This window comes from Arachis hypogaea, chromosome 15 (assembly GCF_003086295.3).
Source record: "Arachis hypogaea cultivar Tifrunner chromosome 15, arahy.Tifrunner.gnm2.J5K5, whole genome shotgun sequence".
Taxonomy (NCBI): domain Eukaryota; kingdom Viridiplantae; phylum Streptophyta; class Magnoliopsida; order Fabales; family Fabaceae; genus Arachis; species Arachis hypogaea.
The window spans coordinates 28,265,424-28,283,709 of NC_092050.1; the positions used below are offsets into that span (position 1 = coordinate 28,265,424).

General features: G+C 33.8%; 1 protein-coding gene across 1 annotated transcript; it reads right to left on the reverse strand.

Moving 5' to 3' along the window:
• Positions 1-3,857: 3,857 nt before the first annotated feature.
• Positions 3,858-8,564, reverse strand: LOC112750074 (cyclin-D1-1). Its single transcript, XM_025798603.3, has 6 exons — positions 8,018-8,564; positions 7,737-7,823; positions 6,277-6,375; positions 5,894-6,095; positions 5,435-5,565; positions 3,858-5,296 (listed from the first exon to the last, which is right to left on the reverse strand). The coding sequence occupies exons 1-6, from the start codon at positions 8,294-8,296 to the stop codon at positions 5,108-5,110; spliced, it is 987 nt and encodes a 328-aa protein (XP_025654388.1). The 5' UTR covers positions 8,297-8,564; the 3' UTR covers positions 3,858-5,107.
• Positions 8,565-18,286: the final 9,722 nt, after the last annotated feature.

An 18,286-nucleotide genomic window follows, 5' to 3' on the forward strand; every position in this document is an offset into this window, starting at 1 on the left:
AAGTTAGGAATGTTCAGCAAGTTAATTAATTTTAGTAGTAGTTCATTTAGGCTAATAAGAGTTTGTTCGAGTTTGTTAGAATTTGTTGTGATTATTCAACATCTAGTTAGTTAGACTGTGACTATAAAAAAGTCTCTAATAGTAAAGTTTGTCAGATTCTCTCATTCTAATTTCTGCACTCAATAAAAGAAGGAGATTCTTCAGCTCCTCAAATTTCTTTATCTTCTTCCTTCTTTTTCTCATCTTCTCATTTCCTCGCCAAAAAACTTGATCCTTCACATAATTTTAGTAATTTGCTCTTCTTTTCTTTGGAACTATACTCTATATTATTAGAGTGTAGATTGTAGAGTTATTTTTTCTAAAGAAAAAAGTGTTGAAAAAATAAAATACAATTAATTAAAAATACATATCTTTGGTTGCATTTGTTTCCAGATACAGAACACTGAGACACGAACACTAAGACACAAAATCGTGTTTGCCAGATGAGACATAGACAGAAATCCTAAATTACTATATTTTGTGTTTATCCTAACAAAAAAAATACAGACACTAACAAAAAATATAACTTATATTTCATTTTTTTATTATTTTTATTAATTTTTTATAATTATATTTTTTTAAATTTTTTAAATAAAAAATAAAAAATTTGAATTTTTATAATTTATTTTAATTTATTAATAAATAAAATACAAAACATTAATTTTTGTATTTTTATTTTTTGTCCTTTCTTTTAGTATTTTGTCTTATATCTTATTTTCAAAACCAAACACACTTTTTTTTTTATCAGTATATTAGTACCTGTCTCTTTAATCATATAATTACAAACAAATCTTTTGATTAATCTCCAGGATTATGTCGCACATGATCACCTGAACATAAGTGGCTTCTTCATTTATTATTTATTTATTTTAAATCTTATTTATCAATATTTATTATAGCTGACCCAGCAATTGTTTGATATCTTAGTGGTCTGTTTCAGTACAGAGATTAATTGGCACTTAATCTTAATTTCCATGGTTCTCACCAAGTTGACCTATTGTAATTTTGCATTTTGGGTTAACTATTAGTTTAATATTCAAAATATTCAAGTGCTGATAAAAAAAAATTTAAAAATTATTATTGATAAAATAATTTTTAAATAATTTAAAAATACAACAAAAAATTATAAATATGATATTTTTTATAAATAATAAAAAAAATTTTATTTAACAAACAACTTAATTATTTATTTGATTTAAATTTTTGTGACAATATTTAAATAAATATTTATAAAGTACACACAAAATTCGAAGCAAAATTTGAATTCTAAATTTTTTTTTATCTTTTAAAAAACTGTGATCATTCACAATAAATTTTTTTAATTTTACTTGATAAAAAATTATTAATTTTAAGAATAAAAAAATCTTATTTTTCTAATAATGATTGTAAAAATTTACAATAAAATTTGATCTTTAAAATTGATTTTTAAAATATATATTTGATGTCTAATATTTTTATCGTATTTTTAAATTTTTTAAAAATTTATTTATTGTTAGCATCTTTTTAATTTTTTTGTACAACGACTTAAATTTCGGATATCATTTTAATAGTTTACTCTCTCCATTTATTTGATTGAGTGACGATCGCTCTTTCCTTTAATTGGCATGTCTTAATAAATTGGCAAGTGGAATACAAGATTGGGGATTGAGGGATCCACATTTGATGGAACTAACATGTCGCCATTCATAAGCATGTATCGTGTTCAAGATTTTTTTGAAGTTTCAGACGAATTAGATTTATGATTAAAAATTGAAAGTTATGCCTTTATTACCTTATACATTTATTGTTTTACTATAATAGTATAATATGATCATATTTAACAGAAATATATGATAAAATTTTTTCACTTCTTTCTTCTTTTTAATTTTTTTTTTCTCTCCAATGATTCAATATTTACATTTTTAGCAATTTATGTTAGAAGTATAGATCATTAACATTAGTTATGAATTATGATTAGTATTTAGTTTAAGTGGTGATGAAAGAGTTTTACGGCGTTAAAACATATAATTAAATATTTTTTTTTTCAAAAAGATAGAAAAACTCGAACTCGTGATCTCTAGGTAAGTATGAAAAGACTATGTCATTTGAGTTATAACTCGTTGATAATTAAAATTAAAACAGATACTTAAATAAGATAGAAAAAATGATACTAATGATGATACACCACCGAAATGAATGTGTTACACTGTACATGGAATTTATAGAAAGCAATATAACTTTTTTCTTACTCATCAAGTCCAAGTAGTAGGGTATATAGAAAAATTTCTATAATGTTATTATATAGGTATATCAATGAGAGAGTGACCCAGATATTTTACTTAAAAGGATGAATTCCTATCTACATAAGCCATATATGATAAAAGGCAAAGAAAAATAACAATTAATAATTCAAATGGAAAGCAAATTAATAGTGGTGGTGTATGTAATAATAACTCAAATAAGGGTGGTCCAATAATACTGGTTCCTTGATCAAAGGCATAATCAATCATACAGAGCAAGCATCCAAGCGCAATGAGCCTAGATTGTCACTACTTCACCATGTTTTTCTTCATACACTATGGTCCATCTAGTGCAGTAGTAGTGGCACAGTTTTTATGAACATGGGGTTATAGTAGACAGAAGCGTATGGATGTGATTGCGAGAATAAGTTGTTAAATTCAATGTGTGGCCATAGCCATAGCCCATATGGATGTCATGCAAATGGGGAAATTAAAGTCATAAGATTAAATGCATGACAATTGCCCAACATGCATGTTACTTTAATTTTATTTTTCCTGCAAAGACATGGGAATAAAGCCATGGTGGCGCGCTTGTGCTATGTATATATAAAAAATATGTATATATAATAGGATCATTTTAATATGATTATGTTAGAGTAATTGCGATAATTATAATATTTTAAAAAATGTGTTACTTAAAAAAATATTATCAAAATATAAAAGAGAATATAATTTTAATTTTAACGATGTTTATATAATCACCATAATCACTATAGCATATATATATATATATATATATATATATATATATATATATATATATATATATATATATATATATATATGTTACTGCGTGGGAAAAAAAAAAAAGAAAAAGAAAAAAAGATATACCTTGTGTCGGGGATACGGGGCTAAATGACAATATTGTTCTCTTTCTCTGAGTTGGGCCTTCAAAGTATTTTGTAGAGAAGAAATTCTTTGTGCTAAATTAAAGTAGCTTTTTCAGGATGTGAATTACCTGTTCAACCCCTTAACTTTAACAATTATAAGTAGTTGGTTATTAAAATGCATGATCTTCAAAGTAATAATAAAGAGTTGCTGCTATTGGTTCAAAAGCTATGTCTTTAAGGTAGTTGCTACCCTGCTTCCAATCCATTATGAATCATTTATGGCAAAGTGGTATCAAATTCACAACCTGTGGTATTTTAGGTGCAAACATTCAATGATATGATCCCCATATAGGAATTGGATAATTAAGATCTGTGTTCTTCTTCTGAATGAATGGAAGGACTGTCTGAAATATTCAGAGGGTATGCTTTTGAGGGTGATATAAACAGGCTGGATATATGGTCACGAGTATGCAGAAGCTAATTGAAGAGTAGAAGTAGTAGTCATAGTCAGTGATTGAACCGTCTTTATTGCTAGCGGGACCTAGTAGTAGTGTGCATGCATCAATATCTGAGTTAGTCTCACTACACTCCAGAGTAAGGACGTTATACATAAAGATAATTATTGTGGATTCATGTGTCATGTTATTGAGTGGATTAAGAACATCAGATCATACAAGATATGAGAGAATAGCTAGAGGGAATCCATGTATAGATTAATAGTGTAATTTCAATTATATAAATTTATCAATACACAGCACGCAAGAAATTAAAAGGCCCCAAAGACCTTTTTATATTTCTTTAGCCAATGAGGCCACTATAGAGAGGGAGGTTCGTTCTCCCTTGAAAACAAATAAAAAAATTACAAAAATGTAAACTATAGACTATAGAGGCGCATGCTTCCATCACACACGCGTGGACACCAGGGGCAAATGGGTCCTGTGTATATAATTTGGCCAAAGCTCGAGGCCAAAAAAGAAAAATAAAAATTAAAGCAATTCCCGCCAAAAATAAAACAGAAGAAAAAGAAATGAAAAAAAAAAACAACACATGCACACGCATACGTGGCGCGCACCAGAAGCGTCTTCACGCGCGGTATTAAGAAAAGTCCAGAAAATGTAGCTGCTTCAATTTATTACCTTCTTTTCTTTTTTTTTTTTCTTCTGTTTTTACTGTTGTGGAAATTAAATAAATAATCCCATCATTTAAGAAACGTGTTGTTGAAGAAGCAAAGATCTTGCTGGCCAGGATGATAAGCTTGACTTGTGAATTCCAATGATGGGAAAGAGCTCACAAGATTTCAAGAGTTTCAAATCCCCTCATAAGGTTTTGCCAAACCATACATTGATGACTGTTTTCTTTATTTTTTCCTTCCATAAACAGTGTCCTACTACACCAATAGTTTACCAAAACGCAACTTCTTTGACGATGAATAATTCAACATTCACCACTTCTTTCTTTCCACACTTACACACTTACACGTCCAAACTATATTATTAAATGCTACTGTTCTTCGGTTCTTCCCCTTCACTCTTTCTTTTTCTCAATAGCTTCCTTACTTTTCCACATCATGATCCCCTTCCCTTGGGAATCTGCAAATAAAGCCATTGATGAATGGCAATACCCACCAACAAAAACAATAATTACAATGATAGAACCTCAAGACTCTCTCATCTCATCATCTCATACGACATTTTTTTTTATTTTATTTCTTAATGTACACTCACCCATCAAGTCAATTCTTAACTCAAAAAACCCTCTCAAAAAAGTTGAGTTTTCTGCACAACTTGGACCACCACCTTATTAATTATTTCTTTCCTTTTCTTCTCTCATTTTTTATTACACTTGTTTTTTTTTTTTTGTTCTTTTGTGTTTCTGTTTTTTTTCTCCTCTTCAAGGGGCGTTTCCTTTGTGATCATCTACCCAGAAACAGTTATTTAATTTCCTCCTTTTATAAGACAATCAGAATGCAGAGGATGAAGTAGACGATGACAACGACGACGACGATGATAACAATGAGGAGACACTTGACCTCGTTAGGGGCCGAGTCGTCATCACTCGCAGCTGTGGTAACACCTTAGGAGTCTTCCTCTGATTATTATCAATCACAAGTAGCTCTTGCATTAATTGGTAGCAACCTCTAATTTTCTCCTACACCAACCAATGCAAATACATGTATCTTAATTGAACCTTGGTGTTTTTCACTTGAATAAATAAGATGCAGTTTCTCATTTAATCTTAAAAAATTTAGTACCATAAAAATATGCTGATATGTATATATATGCTTACTTTTCTAAGCCCCTGGCACCAGGATTCGGCATGCTCAGGCTTGACGAGGGACCAATTTGGAATTTCGTTAGCTGCACATAGTATGGCCGTAGCAGCAATGCATGATGGCCAGTATGCAAGAAAGCTAGCCTCTGAAATAATAAATATAATATAATATAATACATACTGAACAGAAGAACTCATTGAAGTTACAACAGAAAATGCATGCCTTCACAATCCACTCTATCTTCTAGTAGCTTTTTTAGTATATCCTCTTCCTTTCCATATTGAGGATCAATTTGAAGTTTTTATATGCAGTTAGATCAGACACATTGATTTATGTACCAAAAAAGGTGATTAAAGAAGACCATCAATGTAGAATGCAAGGAGTAGTATCCACTTTTAACCATCTTAATTAGGAGAGATTTATTATATGTATGTATCAGTTTAAATAGGTACAGGAGCGATGGATCGGAGTACCTTGGATATTGGATAATATGATTTGTGTAGCCCGTGAAATGAGGAATCTAGTAAAAGTTCCAGTTGAATCCAACTTGCAAGCAAAGAAACCGAGAAAGCTAAATGGGGTGACTGATCTTAGCCTCCAATCCAGGACACCCAGAACAAGCAGCTCCATCCTTTGAATTGTTCTGGGCTCAAAAATGTATTTGGCACCTTCTACCTGTATACATTTGATTATGAATATTAATAACAGTAAGCCCTATTCAGCATGTAATTAAATTAATTAGAAAATTACTTAAAAGATGACTTTAATTTATTAAATCATCAATCATCAAGAATGTGACTCTGACATGGTTTCATTACACTCAATAAAGAATGTGGCCACACATGCAGGACAATACCTGAAGGTCCAAGAGAGAAGGGACAAGAGGCTCTTCCATCTTTGCCGCTAGAGACAAGCATGCAATAGATAGAAGTTGCAGCGGCCACCCATTTGTTTGCTGTAAACAAATAATTATATACATCAATCAAATAGTAGTAATAAACATAACAAGCTAGTAATAATTATTTCATTTTGACTTTATCGTGACTTTCGGACACATATTCCCACGTGTAATGCACGTGCCTAGATGAGAGCACGAGAGACTACAGCTAGCTTTCCGCAGTAAAAGCACTATAAACTTCTCTCCATTCATAATGGACATTTATTTAAGTGAATTTCGTATATTAAATCTATATTCAAGAGAAATCATCATATGTGCGTTAACCTTTAAAACCCGTGAAAGGATAACATAAAAAAGCGAATAAGAAAGTTCAAGAATATTTTACTGTACAAATGAAGTTGCAATGAATGATAATATTACTGAGAATGGAACAGTGCTTCTTGCATCCTTTTGATTCAACGTAAAAGATTCAAAACAATTAATTAGAATTTATTGTACCTAATAAGAGGCAAGTGTAATAGGTCACACGCAACCTAACTCAGCAATACAACGAAAAAATAGCAACGTGTACGTACTGTAGACGACAGTACTATAACATCAATATGAATGGCACTAAGTTTCTCCACCAATTGATGATATAATATCAAAGTTTAGTACTTACAAAAAAGTAATATAATATTTTATTGATGATATATGATCAATAAAAAAAAGTTTTATGTCATATCACTAACATGTGATTATGTTATGTATTCATCGTAATAATCAAACATGATTTTCTTTATAAAACTAATTTTATACATTAATATTATAAAATAACTATATTTTTCCAAATAAAGTTTTAATATCATAATATGTAGTTTCTAGAGTAAAATATCTATCTTGATAGGTAAATTTGTTGAACATTTTATTAGTTGATAACATAAAATTGTTCCACATTAATAAACAACCTTTTTACATAAAAACTGTAAATATTTTTATTATGTTTTTATAATGTATTTTAAGTTACCATCTATTTGAATACTTTATTTAAATAATAATTTAAAGCCACTCCCCACTCAGTACTGAATCCACTCACTGTATAAATGAAATGATTCAAAGGTCATCGTTCACTTATTATTTTACTTTTTACCTATTTCACATAGGTGAATCCAAAAACTTAAAAATAAAATCCAAAGTTGAATTCCTGTTTTGTTATCAGCGCACTTGCCCATTTTCACATTTTAGAAAAGTCATTCATAAATAATAATTACTGTATAGAATAATTTTCTTTTTCTACGCACATGACAAGTAGATGATAATAATTTATATATATAATATAACAATCGTCCGAACAAAGAAACACACAATTTCAGCTTTTATATTTTTTTAAATATTAATTTATTTTCCGAAACTGAACATCTGAACTTCACAGAACTCACCGGCAACTGCCGAGAGTTCAAGAATCGATCCATGTAGTTGACGGAAAGATACGCGGTCAACGGCTGAAAACCGTAGTAAGCCTGCACCTGCAACCGCCAGATTCCAAACCAACTCAATCATCAAGATCGAAGAATAATAAGAATAAAAAAACTAGATCTATAATCTGAACCGATTCACTTAGAGGAAGTTACCACCGCGCCACCTGCGCATTTTAGCATCTTTTGGTCCGTTACTGCGCGCGTGGCAATATCGTAATATAAATGAAACGAGTGTCCAATACCTTGAGAATCCAGGCAACGGATTCTTCTCTTGCGGAGGCATCCAGCGAGTGAGATTGGAACCTCGAGAGGTACTCGAATCCAGGGACGAAGTTTTGTTCGTCTTCGAGGAATCCGGCTATGGACTCCTCCTCCTCCATCGGCGGCAGCGGCGGAGATAATGAGTCGAAGTCGGAGAAGGAGGAAGCGGATTCCGGAGACTCTTCGGAGAGGATTCCGGAGGTGTCCTCGGCGCAGAAAAGATCGGAGTCAGAGAAGAAGTCGGAGCAGGAGATCGACATGGCGATCGGCGGTTTTTCGTCATTCTATTGCCATGGCGTTGAAAAGTGAGCGGTTGCCGGAATGTGACCGGAGAAGTCGCCGGAACGATGAGTTTGAGGGGGAGAAAGAGGGTGAGTGGGTGTGTGTGGAAGGGGGAGTGTGAGTGTTGAATGAAAGGTACGTGCAGAGTTTTCATCTGTTTGTTTGAATATAAATATGCGTTTCCTAGCTCAGTTTATTTATTTTCTTTTTTTCTTTTCTTTTGTTAGGTTAATTTTGATCCTCACTCTCGAGCCATGTCTAAAAGTAAAAGTTTTATTTTTAAAGAAAAATTAAGTTATTTATAAAGTTTTGAAATAATAGGCGAGTTTTCTTCAAATCTAAGCACAGTATACATACTACCTAAATTAATAACTACTATATTACTAAAGAGTTAAATTTTAAAGTAGTCTTTGAATTTACACTTAAATTTTAAAGCGATTTCTAAAGTTAATAATTATTTAAATTTATTCTCGAAATCACTCTCCGAAACTCATAATAGTCCCTAAAATAATTTCTGTTCATCCTTACCATCGGAAGGACTGAAACGACGTCGTTTTGTATTTATACAAAAAAAATTTTAATCCCCAGCATAACGTGGTTCTGTATTTATAAAAAAAAACATAATCCCCAATTATCTTCACCAATTCTCTTCTTCACGCTATTCTTCTTCTTCTTCAACTTCATAGTAGCAACAACAACAACCACATCATCATTGCAAACAATAGTTAAATTATCAAACTCATATTAGTTTATGTAAACATCCGATGATCATGTCCAAGCCAATAATTTGATTTAAATAACAAATTTTTTTATAAATCATAGCAGCGGCAATAATAACATGCAACAACATCACATCGATCAACAACAAAAATTAAAACATAAGCATCCAAAAAAGAATAAATAAAGGGGAAGAAGAAGCAGAGCAGACCAGCACAGTAAAAGGAAGAAACAGGCTGCCAGAGCAGAAACATGCACAAGAGGAGGCGCCACGGCAGCCCAAAAGCAAATTTATGAGAAAGGCGACGGCGGCAAAAGAGGCAACGCCCACAGCACCGAGCAGCCTAAGCACAAGAACGGGAGAGAAACACTAGAATCGTAGATTGTAGAGCTGTAGGTTAGGGTATGATTGGGTAATAATTAAGGTAGCGAGAATCGCGTTCTTTCTCGTGGAATTGGACATTTCTACGCTTCAAGAAAAGTTATTCGTCTCTCTCCATTCACGCTTATGGCATCGAATGAGGCAGGGAATAGTAGAATCGCCATCCAAGCGCGTGGAATCGCGGACCGAGGCGCTTCCACTGCATCAAACTTGGCTGCTCAAAGAGGGAAAAAAATGGAGCCTGTTGGTGACATTTAACTTGTCTCGCAGTTTAGGTAGTCATCGGGGTTCGTGAAATCCGTAAGAACCGTAAATTAATTAACTGATTAATTAACGTAAAATAATAATAATTAAATTTTCCCAAAAATAGGATACAAAAATTTAGAATATGAATTAAGAAATTTAAATATGATTTTTGGACTCAATAGATTTTTCTCAGTTAGAAAATGTAATATTCTGCAAAAAATTGCGAACCGGCAGATTAACCGGCCGAACCGGTTTAAGTCTGTCCAGTACTGTGCGAGAATAATTAAAAACAGTAGAAAACATTTAGAATTGAAAACCGGACATTAATTTTAAAGGTTTGGCCCGAAATTGAACCAAACGGACCAAAATTACTAACGGGTTGGACCGGGTCCAAGTTGGGCCCAAGCCCAACATATATATAAGCTTAAATGAATCCCTGTTCAGCTACTTCATCCTTATAAACACAACAACATAGCTACAAGTGAGAAGAGAGTGAGGGTTCTATTTTTACTATTCATCATCAACTTCTCAAGCTCATATCTCGAGCTACGGTACTCCGATTCGCGTGCCGTCAGTGGCTACACGAAACTCTCGCCGAACCCGTTACTTTCATCTAACTTTTGTTGGTAAGATTTTGAATTTTCATCTATTTTCCTCTGTCCTAAGAATTTCGAGTTTGTAGATTTTGGTTTTGAGTGAAATTTGTGTTTTGAGTGAAATTTGTGTTTTGGTTGTTTAGGTACTAATCATTAGAGAGGGAGTGTTGGATTCTATCCCAAATTTCAGTGGATAAGGTAAAGTTTCTCTAGAACCTTTGTAAATTGATATATTATGAGTATTAGGTTTTGATTTATATGAAATATATGATGTTAGTTTGAATATTGGAGCTTGTTGGAATTGTCTTGGATACTTGGGAGCATTTGGAGTTGGATTGGTAACTTGGTTGTGTTTGGAACCTTGATTTGTACTCAATCTTGGATTTTTGTGCATATTGGAAATCGGCCAAGATATGGTTTCGGTTTTCTCTATGTAATATATAATATTTCTAGACACTTAGGCTTGTGACCCATAGGATAGGTTTGGATTGAATTGGTTGTTAAAACTTGGTTGATTGATAATGTATGATGAATTGATGATTTGGATGATTTATATGAATAAATGTTGTTGATGTTGATAATTGATATTGAAGTTTGAGATTGAGGTTGAATGAGATTGATTATGATGATTGTTAGTGATATAATGATGATGGATGAATGTGTTGGATGAGAAATGATTTTAGTGTGATATATTTGATAATTAGGGTTGAGGATTGTATAATGAGAGTGAAAACTTGGTGAGAGTGGTGAATTGAGATACAAAAAGGGTAAGTTCTGATGTGAATAAGAGTTTAATGTAGTTTTGATTTGGTTTGGTTGTGAAATTTGGAAGTTGAGAACCTTGTGAATTTTGGTAAAAATCAGTTTTTAGTGAACTTTGACGGATCATAACTTGAGCCTCCATTTTCAAAATTTATTGAAATTTATTTTAAATTAAAGTTCATTGAAAGATCTTTAAATTGATATAAAGTTTGATGAAAATGGATTTTTGTAGAGGAAGTTATAAACATTTAAAGTTTAGGATTTAAAACTCATTTCTGCAACTTTGTAAAATTTTCTAAGTCTAGTAGTGCATGCATACGCATACCTCCCATACGCATACGTGCAATTCTGTTTGGCACCTATACGTACGCAAACGCTTGCATGCGTACGCGAAATGGGAAAAGTTGTATGCATGCGTACGCATACATAATGCATGCGTACGCATAGACCCTATTTTTCGGAAAAATGATTTTTCTTCGTCTCCAAGGGTTCTCTAACTTTCTAAACTTCCTTCCATGCTTTTTTAAGAGTACAATCTAATCATTAGGAGCTGATAATATTAAAGATAAGTTAGTGAATTATTTTAGAGAATTTTTGTAAAAATTTAGAAAACGGAGACTTAGGTTTCTGGAGTAGTGAGGACGAAATTGGTTGTGTGAGAAGGCGGAGTACTGTGTTGATGATCACTGACAATGAATTGTGAAAATTATGAATTGATGGTGGTTGAGATGAGTCTGGGACTCGGAATGGAAAGATGGATCACTGATACACTTAATGAAATGATTTTGAAAATCACTGAACCACTGTTTTATACTGAGATTGTTGAAACGCTATACGCCTGGCAGGGACGGCGGTTAATCCCGACTTTAAGTATTCAGCAATTGGTTTTCTCCAATCATCATCATCCCATTCGTCTAAAGTCAACGCCTCTCTTTCTTCGATGGATACTAGGATCTGACGCACTTTTGCCAATTTCTCTAACGTTTCAGGGAGTATTTTATATCTCAATGTAGTTTGGGCTAACTTGCTAGCAATTTCATTTCAGATCCTTGGAATATGGACCAATGAAACTTTTCAAAACGATACCAGCAACACTCATGCCATCGACAAATATTTTTGTAACTTCTCATTATTACACTTGAACTTCTTAGATAACTAATTCAAAACTAACTGTGAATCTCCAAGGGTTTGAACATCCAAAGCCCTTTTACCAATCAAAATCTCGAGACCCAATATTAAAGCCTTATATTCAGCCACATTATTCGAACAAGGATATTTTAATTCAAACAGAAATTCTGACGGTACACTTTCCAGAGAAATAATTAGAACTCCAACACTTGCACCATCCTTATGTTTCAAACCATCAAAATATAATTTCCAACAATCAGCCACAACATCGACTATATTTGCCCCCTGGTCATTGAGATTATTCGGTCGATCAACCTGAAAATCCATAATGACCTGACCTTTCATAGCCTTGGCAGGCACATACTATAGATCGAACTCTGTCAAAGCCAACATCCATTTTCTTAATCGACCTCAACATAGGATATGATAACATAAATTAAATTAAGTCAGTTTGTGCAATGACATTCACAGTTTTTGCAACCATATAACACTTTAATTTTGTACAAACATAATAAAGAGACAAACACAATTTTTTGATTGGAGAATACCTCATCTCTATGTCGGTTAACACCCTACTAAGATAATAAATAGTCTGCTCATGTCCTTCCTCATTATCTTGGGCCAACATACATCCAATAGTATTCATAGATGCTGCAATGTACAATTTCAAAGGCTCATGAGGATGAACAGTCACCATTATTGGTGTGTTGGACAAATAAGTTTTGATTGAATCAAATGCTTTCTGATGACCTTCTATCCATACATACTGTGTTTCATCTTTAAGTTTCACTAAAGGTGCGAATATTCGAGTTCAACCAGAAAGGTTTGATGAACCTTCTAATGTAATTAACTTTTCCAAGAAAGGATTGCACCTCTTTTTTCGATTTAGGAGGAGGAAATTCCAAGATTGCATTAGCTTTATTCTTGTCAATAGCAATTCCCATTTTATAAACCACAAATCCTAGGAAGTTCCCTGCAGACATACCAAATGCACACTTCAAGGGATTCATTTTTAAACCTTTTTTTCGAATCATTTTAAATGCCTGCCTTAAATGATCGAGATGTTGATTTATAGAATTCGACTTAACCATAACACCATCGATGTAAACTTCCATAAATTTTCCAATAAACTCATGAAAAATCGTATTCATAGCACGTTGATATGTTGCACCAGCATTTTTCAAACCGAATGGCGTAACCACCCATTCATATATTCCCAATGCCACAAGGCATCGAAAAGCAGTTTTTGATACATCATCCTCAGCGATGAAAATCTGGTTATATCCTGAGTAACCATCCATAAAACTCAAAATTTCATTACCCGCTGTAGAATCAATTAACATATCTGCTATGGGCATAAAATATTCATCCTTTGAAGTATCATTGTTTAAATCTCAAAAATCAATACATACTCGTAACTTTCCATTCTTTTTCATTACAGGAACTATATTTGATACCCATTCCACATAACGTGCAGTACAAATAAATTTTTCTTTAATTAAATGCTCAATTTCCTCTTTAATCTTTTGATTAATTTCAGGAGCAAAACGTCGAGGTGTTTGCTTCACTGGTCGAGCAAATGGTTTTAATGCTAATCGATGCTCCACAAGAGAATGATCGAGACCAGACATCTCATGATAATTCCAAACAAAACAACCTTTAAATTCATGTAAAAGTCTAAGTAATTCTGTTTGAAATCGTTCCACAAGGTTCTTACAAACATAAGTAATTCAAATATCCTCAGCAGATCCCAAATTAACTTCTTCTAGTGGATCTTACGACTCAAAACCTTTTATAACATCATCATCTTTTACCGAATATCTTTCAAAATCCAAAGGCTCTAAATCATAGATGCAATCAAAAGATAAATCAATAGATTCATTTAAACTGAAACAAACTTTATTATCAACTAAATCGACAATTGAATCTTTTTTTAGTACAATGATTATAGGCTATATCAATAGCAGTTTGATTGATAATACTATCAGGATTAAAAGAAAAACATGCACTTAAACCATGACTAAATTCGATTGAAGGAATCGAATTTGTACTACAAACTGAAAAAGCTGAAATTAAATTCCTACGTGACTCGACTTCATCAGAAGAAGCACTTTTATTTTCAACAGAAGTGAAGTTACTTAGATAATTACATAAAGTTACCAGGTAATTCGAGACATCTTCATCATCAGCCATAGAGAGATGTCTTCAAACTACCGCCTATGCAGAGCAATCCCAACCAGTCGGAGGAGCATCAAGTCGCGGATAGCGGAGCTTCACATTTAAACCCACTGAAGTCAGAAAACAACCTTCACAATTGTAGGAAGTGAGCACCCTGTCGACGTTCAAAAGCTTCAATTTATCATTATATACCCTGAAATCGATATGCATCTACTCAACAAACAAACTCGAATCAGCTTTGATGACTTCAGGCTTTCCTTCATCCGTCCTCAAAAGGACACTTTGATGCATAGTCGATGAAACTGCTCCAACACCATGTATCCAATCACGCCCTAGCAATGCGTTATATCTTGCCTTTGATGAAACCGCCACAAAGACAGTGTTTCGATCAGAAGACCCAACTTGCACCCCAAGGGTAACCAGTCCTTTTACAGGAGTAGAGACTCCACTATAGTCGGTCACAGAGGTGTTGTTAGGGATTAAATCATCAGGATTCTTTCCCACCTTCATTAACATCTTCTCTGGCAATAGACTAATCACCGCTCCTTCGTCAATCAAGACCTTATTGACTTTAATTCCACCCATTACAGCTGTGATATGCAATGAGCGAAGATGAGATTTTTGTTTCTTAAAGGCCTTTGAAAGTAATCTGGTTCGTCCTCATAACGAATGAAGGAAAAAACCTCCTCATCCTCAACATCGTAGTCTTCACCAGGATTCCCCTCATACTCACCTAATTATTCAGTTGGAATTATCAAAATGGTGCTCACCATTTCATCATCACTCTCTTCAAAGTAATCCTCATCCAGATCAGCATCTTTCTCGTTAGTAACTTCTGAAGTGACTATCATAGCCTTACCCTTGTCCAGTTTAATAGGGGATGGAATTTCCTTCGAATACGTTTTCCCATCAGTAGGGAATACCACCCTTGAATGCACAGAAGAAGATGCCCCCTTGACTTTTTCTTTTTGAGACGCCCTTGGAGCCTGACGTCCACCCCTTCCTCTTTGATATCCTCTTGCTCAACCTCGAAAATAAGGAAAACGACCACGAGGAGGACCAGGATGGCCCTATTGTGGATTACGCCTGTATTGGACATCTCTATTACGAAACTCTTGGCAATTTCATATCCAATGGACACCTAAATCCTGTGAATGGCTCAAAGGTGCAACAGGGGTTCTTTGAGGGCCACCAAAAATTTGCCCTTCTATCCTTCGATTTGGTTGCCTTTGTCTAACCTATTTTTCTTTGTGAGCCAATTATTTCTTCATTCTTTCTTTTTCAAAGATTGCTACAGCCTCAGCATCGAAGACTGCATTATATCGAGGACACAGAGATACGTTCCGATCCTTCAATTTTTGCTGCATTAGGAACTCCAACAGCCCATCACCTACTCCAAGATAAACTGCTCGAACATAGGACTCGAAATCTCCTAAGGCATTGTCAAAATAATAAGAAGAAGCCAACCATATTTACACCAAAGTATGGTTCAGCAAAACTGGCCCCCGTATCGAACGGATCAGAATCAACCTTCATCTCTTTCTTTCCTTCATCGAATTTAACCGCCCTTCCATGATTGCTTCTTGTATTAAGTCCTTGAAACGGACACAATTATTAGTCGAATGGCTAGTTGCTTGATGAAACTTACAGTGAAGTTTCCCTTTTAAATCTTTTATCGAAAGAAAAGTTCTGCCTTTAGGTAAAACTAACTGTTTATCTTTAAGCAACACATAAAATATTTGATCCGATTTTGAAATATCAAAACTATATTTTTTTCCACTCTTATGTTTCGAATCACTCGATTTATCAATATTCAAGATCTTCTTAAGTAGAGAACAAACATAAGGTGGTCCTTTCTTTAATCCAGCCAAATCGACTTCCGCTTCCAAATCGGATTCCTTACTCGAAGATTCCATTGCTACATATGATACCCTCTCTTTTCGAGAAAAAAAGACTTGCTTTTCAACTTTCTCTCGTCATTCTTATATTTTTCTTTTTCTTTCTTAAGAATTTCTACCTGGCACACCCTTTCAGCCAAATGGGCTAGATCAGGTATATGAATGTTAAGCAACTTTCGACGCATATAAAAACCTAAACCCATAGTTGCTATTTTCACTACTTCACTCTCAGGGAGAGACACATAGCAGCGACTTCTGGTATTTTTGAAACAAATCATATAATCATCAATTGACTCTCCATCATCACGTTTCAAAGCCACCAGATCAGTAACTACTATATTTAACTCCCCTCTATAAAATTGAGCATGGAAAGCACTTTCTAACTATGCCCAAGTTGTCATTGAATTAGGCCTAAGATTTGAAAATCAAGTAAATGCATTCTTCGTTAACGAAGAAGGAAAGAACTTCATTTTCAAATTTTCATCATTAGCCAGGTTTCTGATTTCAACTAAATATCGAGCAATATGTTCGGTGGTTGATTCGCCAACTTCTCCAGCGAATTTTGTAATTATCTTAGGATTCTTTACTCCTCTAGGCACTTCTGTCATTTGAACAGCAACAGAGAAAGTAGAAACAAAATAGGGTCGATTCATGAAAACCACATTGAATCCAACCCTATTAAGCACATCCTCAACTATTCTTGTGACTTGATAACGTTCACCAACTTGATTGACACGCAATCGAGCCAACACATCATCAGCATTTAAGCCCCGATGAATCATTTGAGAATTTTCGCTGTCCATGAGTACATTATCATTCTCATTCTTAAACACATTTTCAATGCCCTCATGGTTTTCTTTCATGCGTTGCCTATCTTCCACATCATAATCGACAATTCGAGCAATCCGCTCAACTTGCCTGGCAAAACGCTCAAACTTTGTCTCATGGTCTACCATCATGGGATTCAAGATTGCAGTCATTTGTTGGGTCAACAAATTAACCAAATCATAATGACTCTCTTCTACATGTTGTCGAAATACTGCCATCGAATTAGAAGCATTCGATGTAGATACCACATTATAATCTCAAGAATACTCAGGATGTTGTTGTGGAAGTTGAATATTATTTACTCCAACTGTACCTCCAAAACGAATTGGAGGAGCAAAACCACCTATTGGTGGTGTATAACCTAGAGGAAGGCCATAAGTAGGCCAACCAATGGTTATTGGGGGTTGAGTTTGTAATGTGTTACCACGTGGGCGTGTATTATGCCTGTTATTCCCTGTTTGGGAATTGGTAACCACCACACTTTCACTCGCCACATTTTCTTCTGGACGTGAAGTAACGTTCGAAGATTGTGCAACTACTGGTGCACTATCAATTGTGGTTGAACCACCGTTAACATTCGAAACCTCATCTGCCATGTGTACAATTCTTTCACTTCTCAATTGCATACACTATGACAACATACAATCATTTGGCACACTTAAATTTTCAAACTGACCCACCGGGCGTGCCAATTTGTTTTGTCAATTTTTAGCAAATCGATGATGGTTTAATATCTAGTGGTTTAGGAGCGAAACCTACTCCTCTTTGTGAGTACCAGTTTTCTTAAAAGTACATCAAAGGACCTTTTGATTGAACGAAAATAAAAAGGAAATCTGAAAGACAAAGCAATTTCAAAAATAAATTGATTAAAATTGAAATAAATTGCATTGAATTTAAATAAAAGCTGTAAATTGTCCTCGATAAGATCAAAGGACTTTGAATTCAAAAACAAAGTGCTGAAAAATTAAATTAAACAAGGAAATTAAACATTGCTTGAAAGGTAAATTTGCAGGAAAAGTAAAGATTACTAAAAATGTAAATGAAGATTAAAAACATGGAAGGAACCCTACAGAAAAATAACTCGAACGCAAACTCAAAAATTATCTGGGATGTGAGTGTATTTGAGTATTTTTTCTAAAGCAAAGTTCCAACCCTTTTTCCTTCTAGTCTTCTCATATATATTTATAAGAGTCTTCAGCCAATCAAATTAAGGTTTAACTTCCACGTTTATTA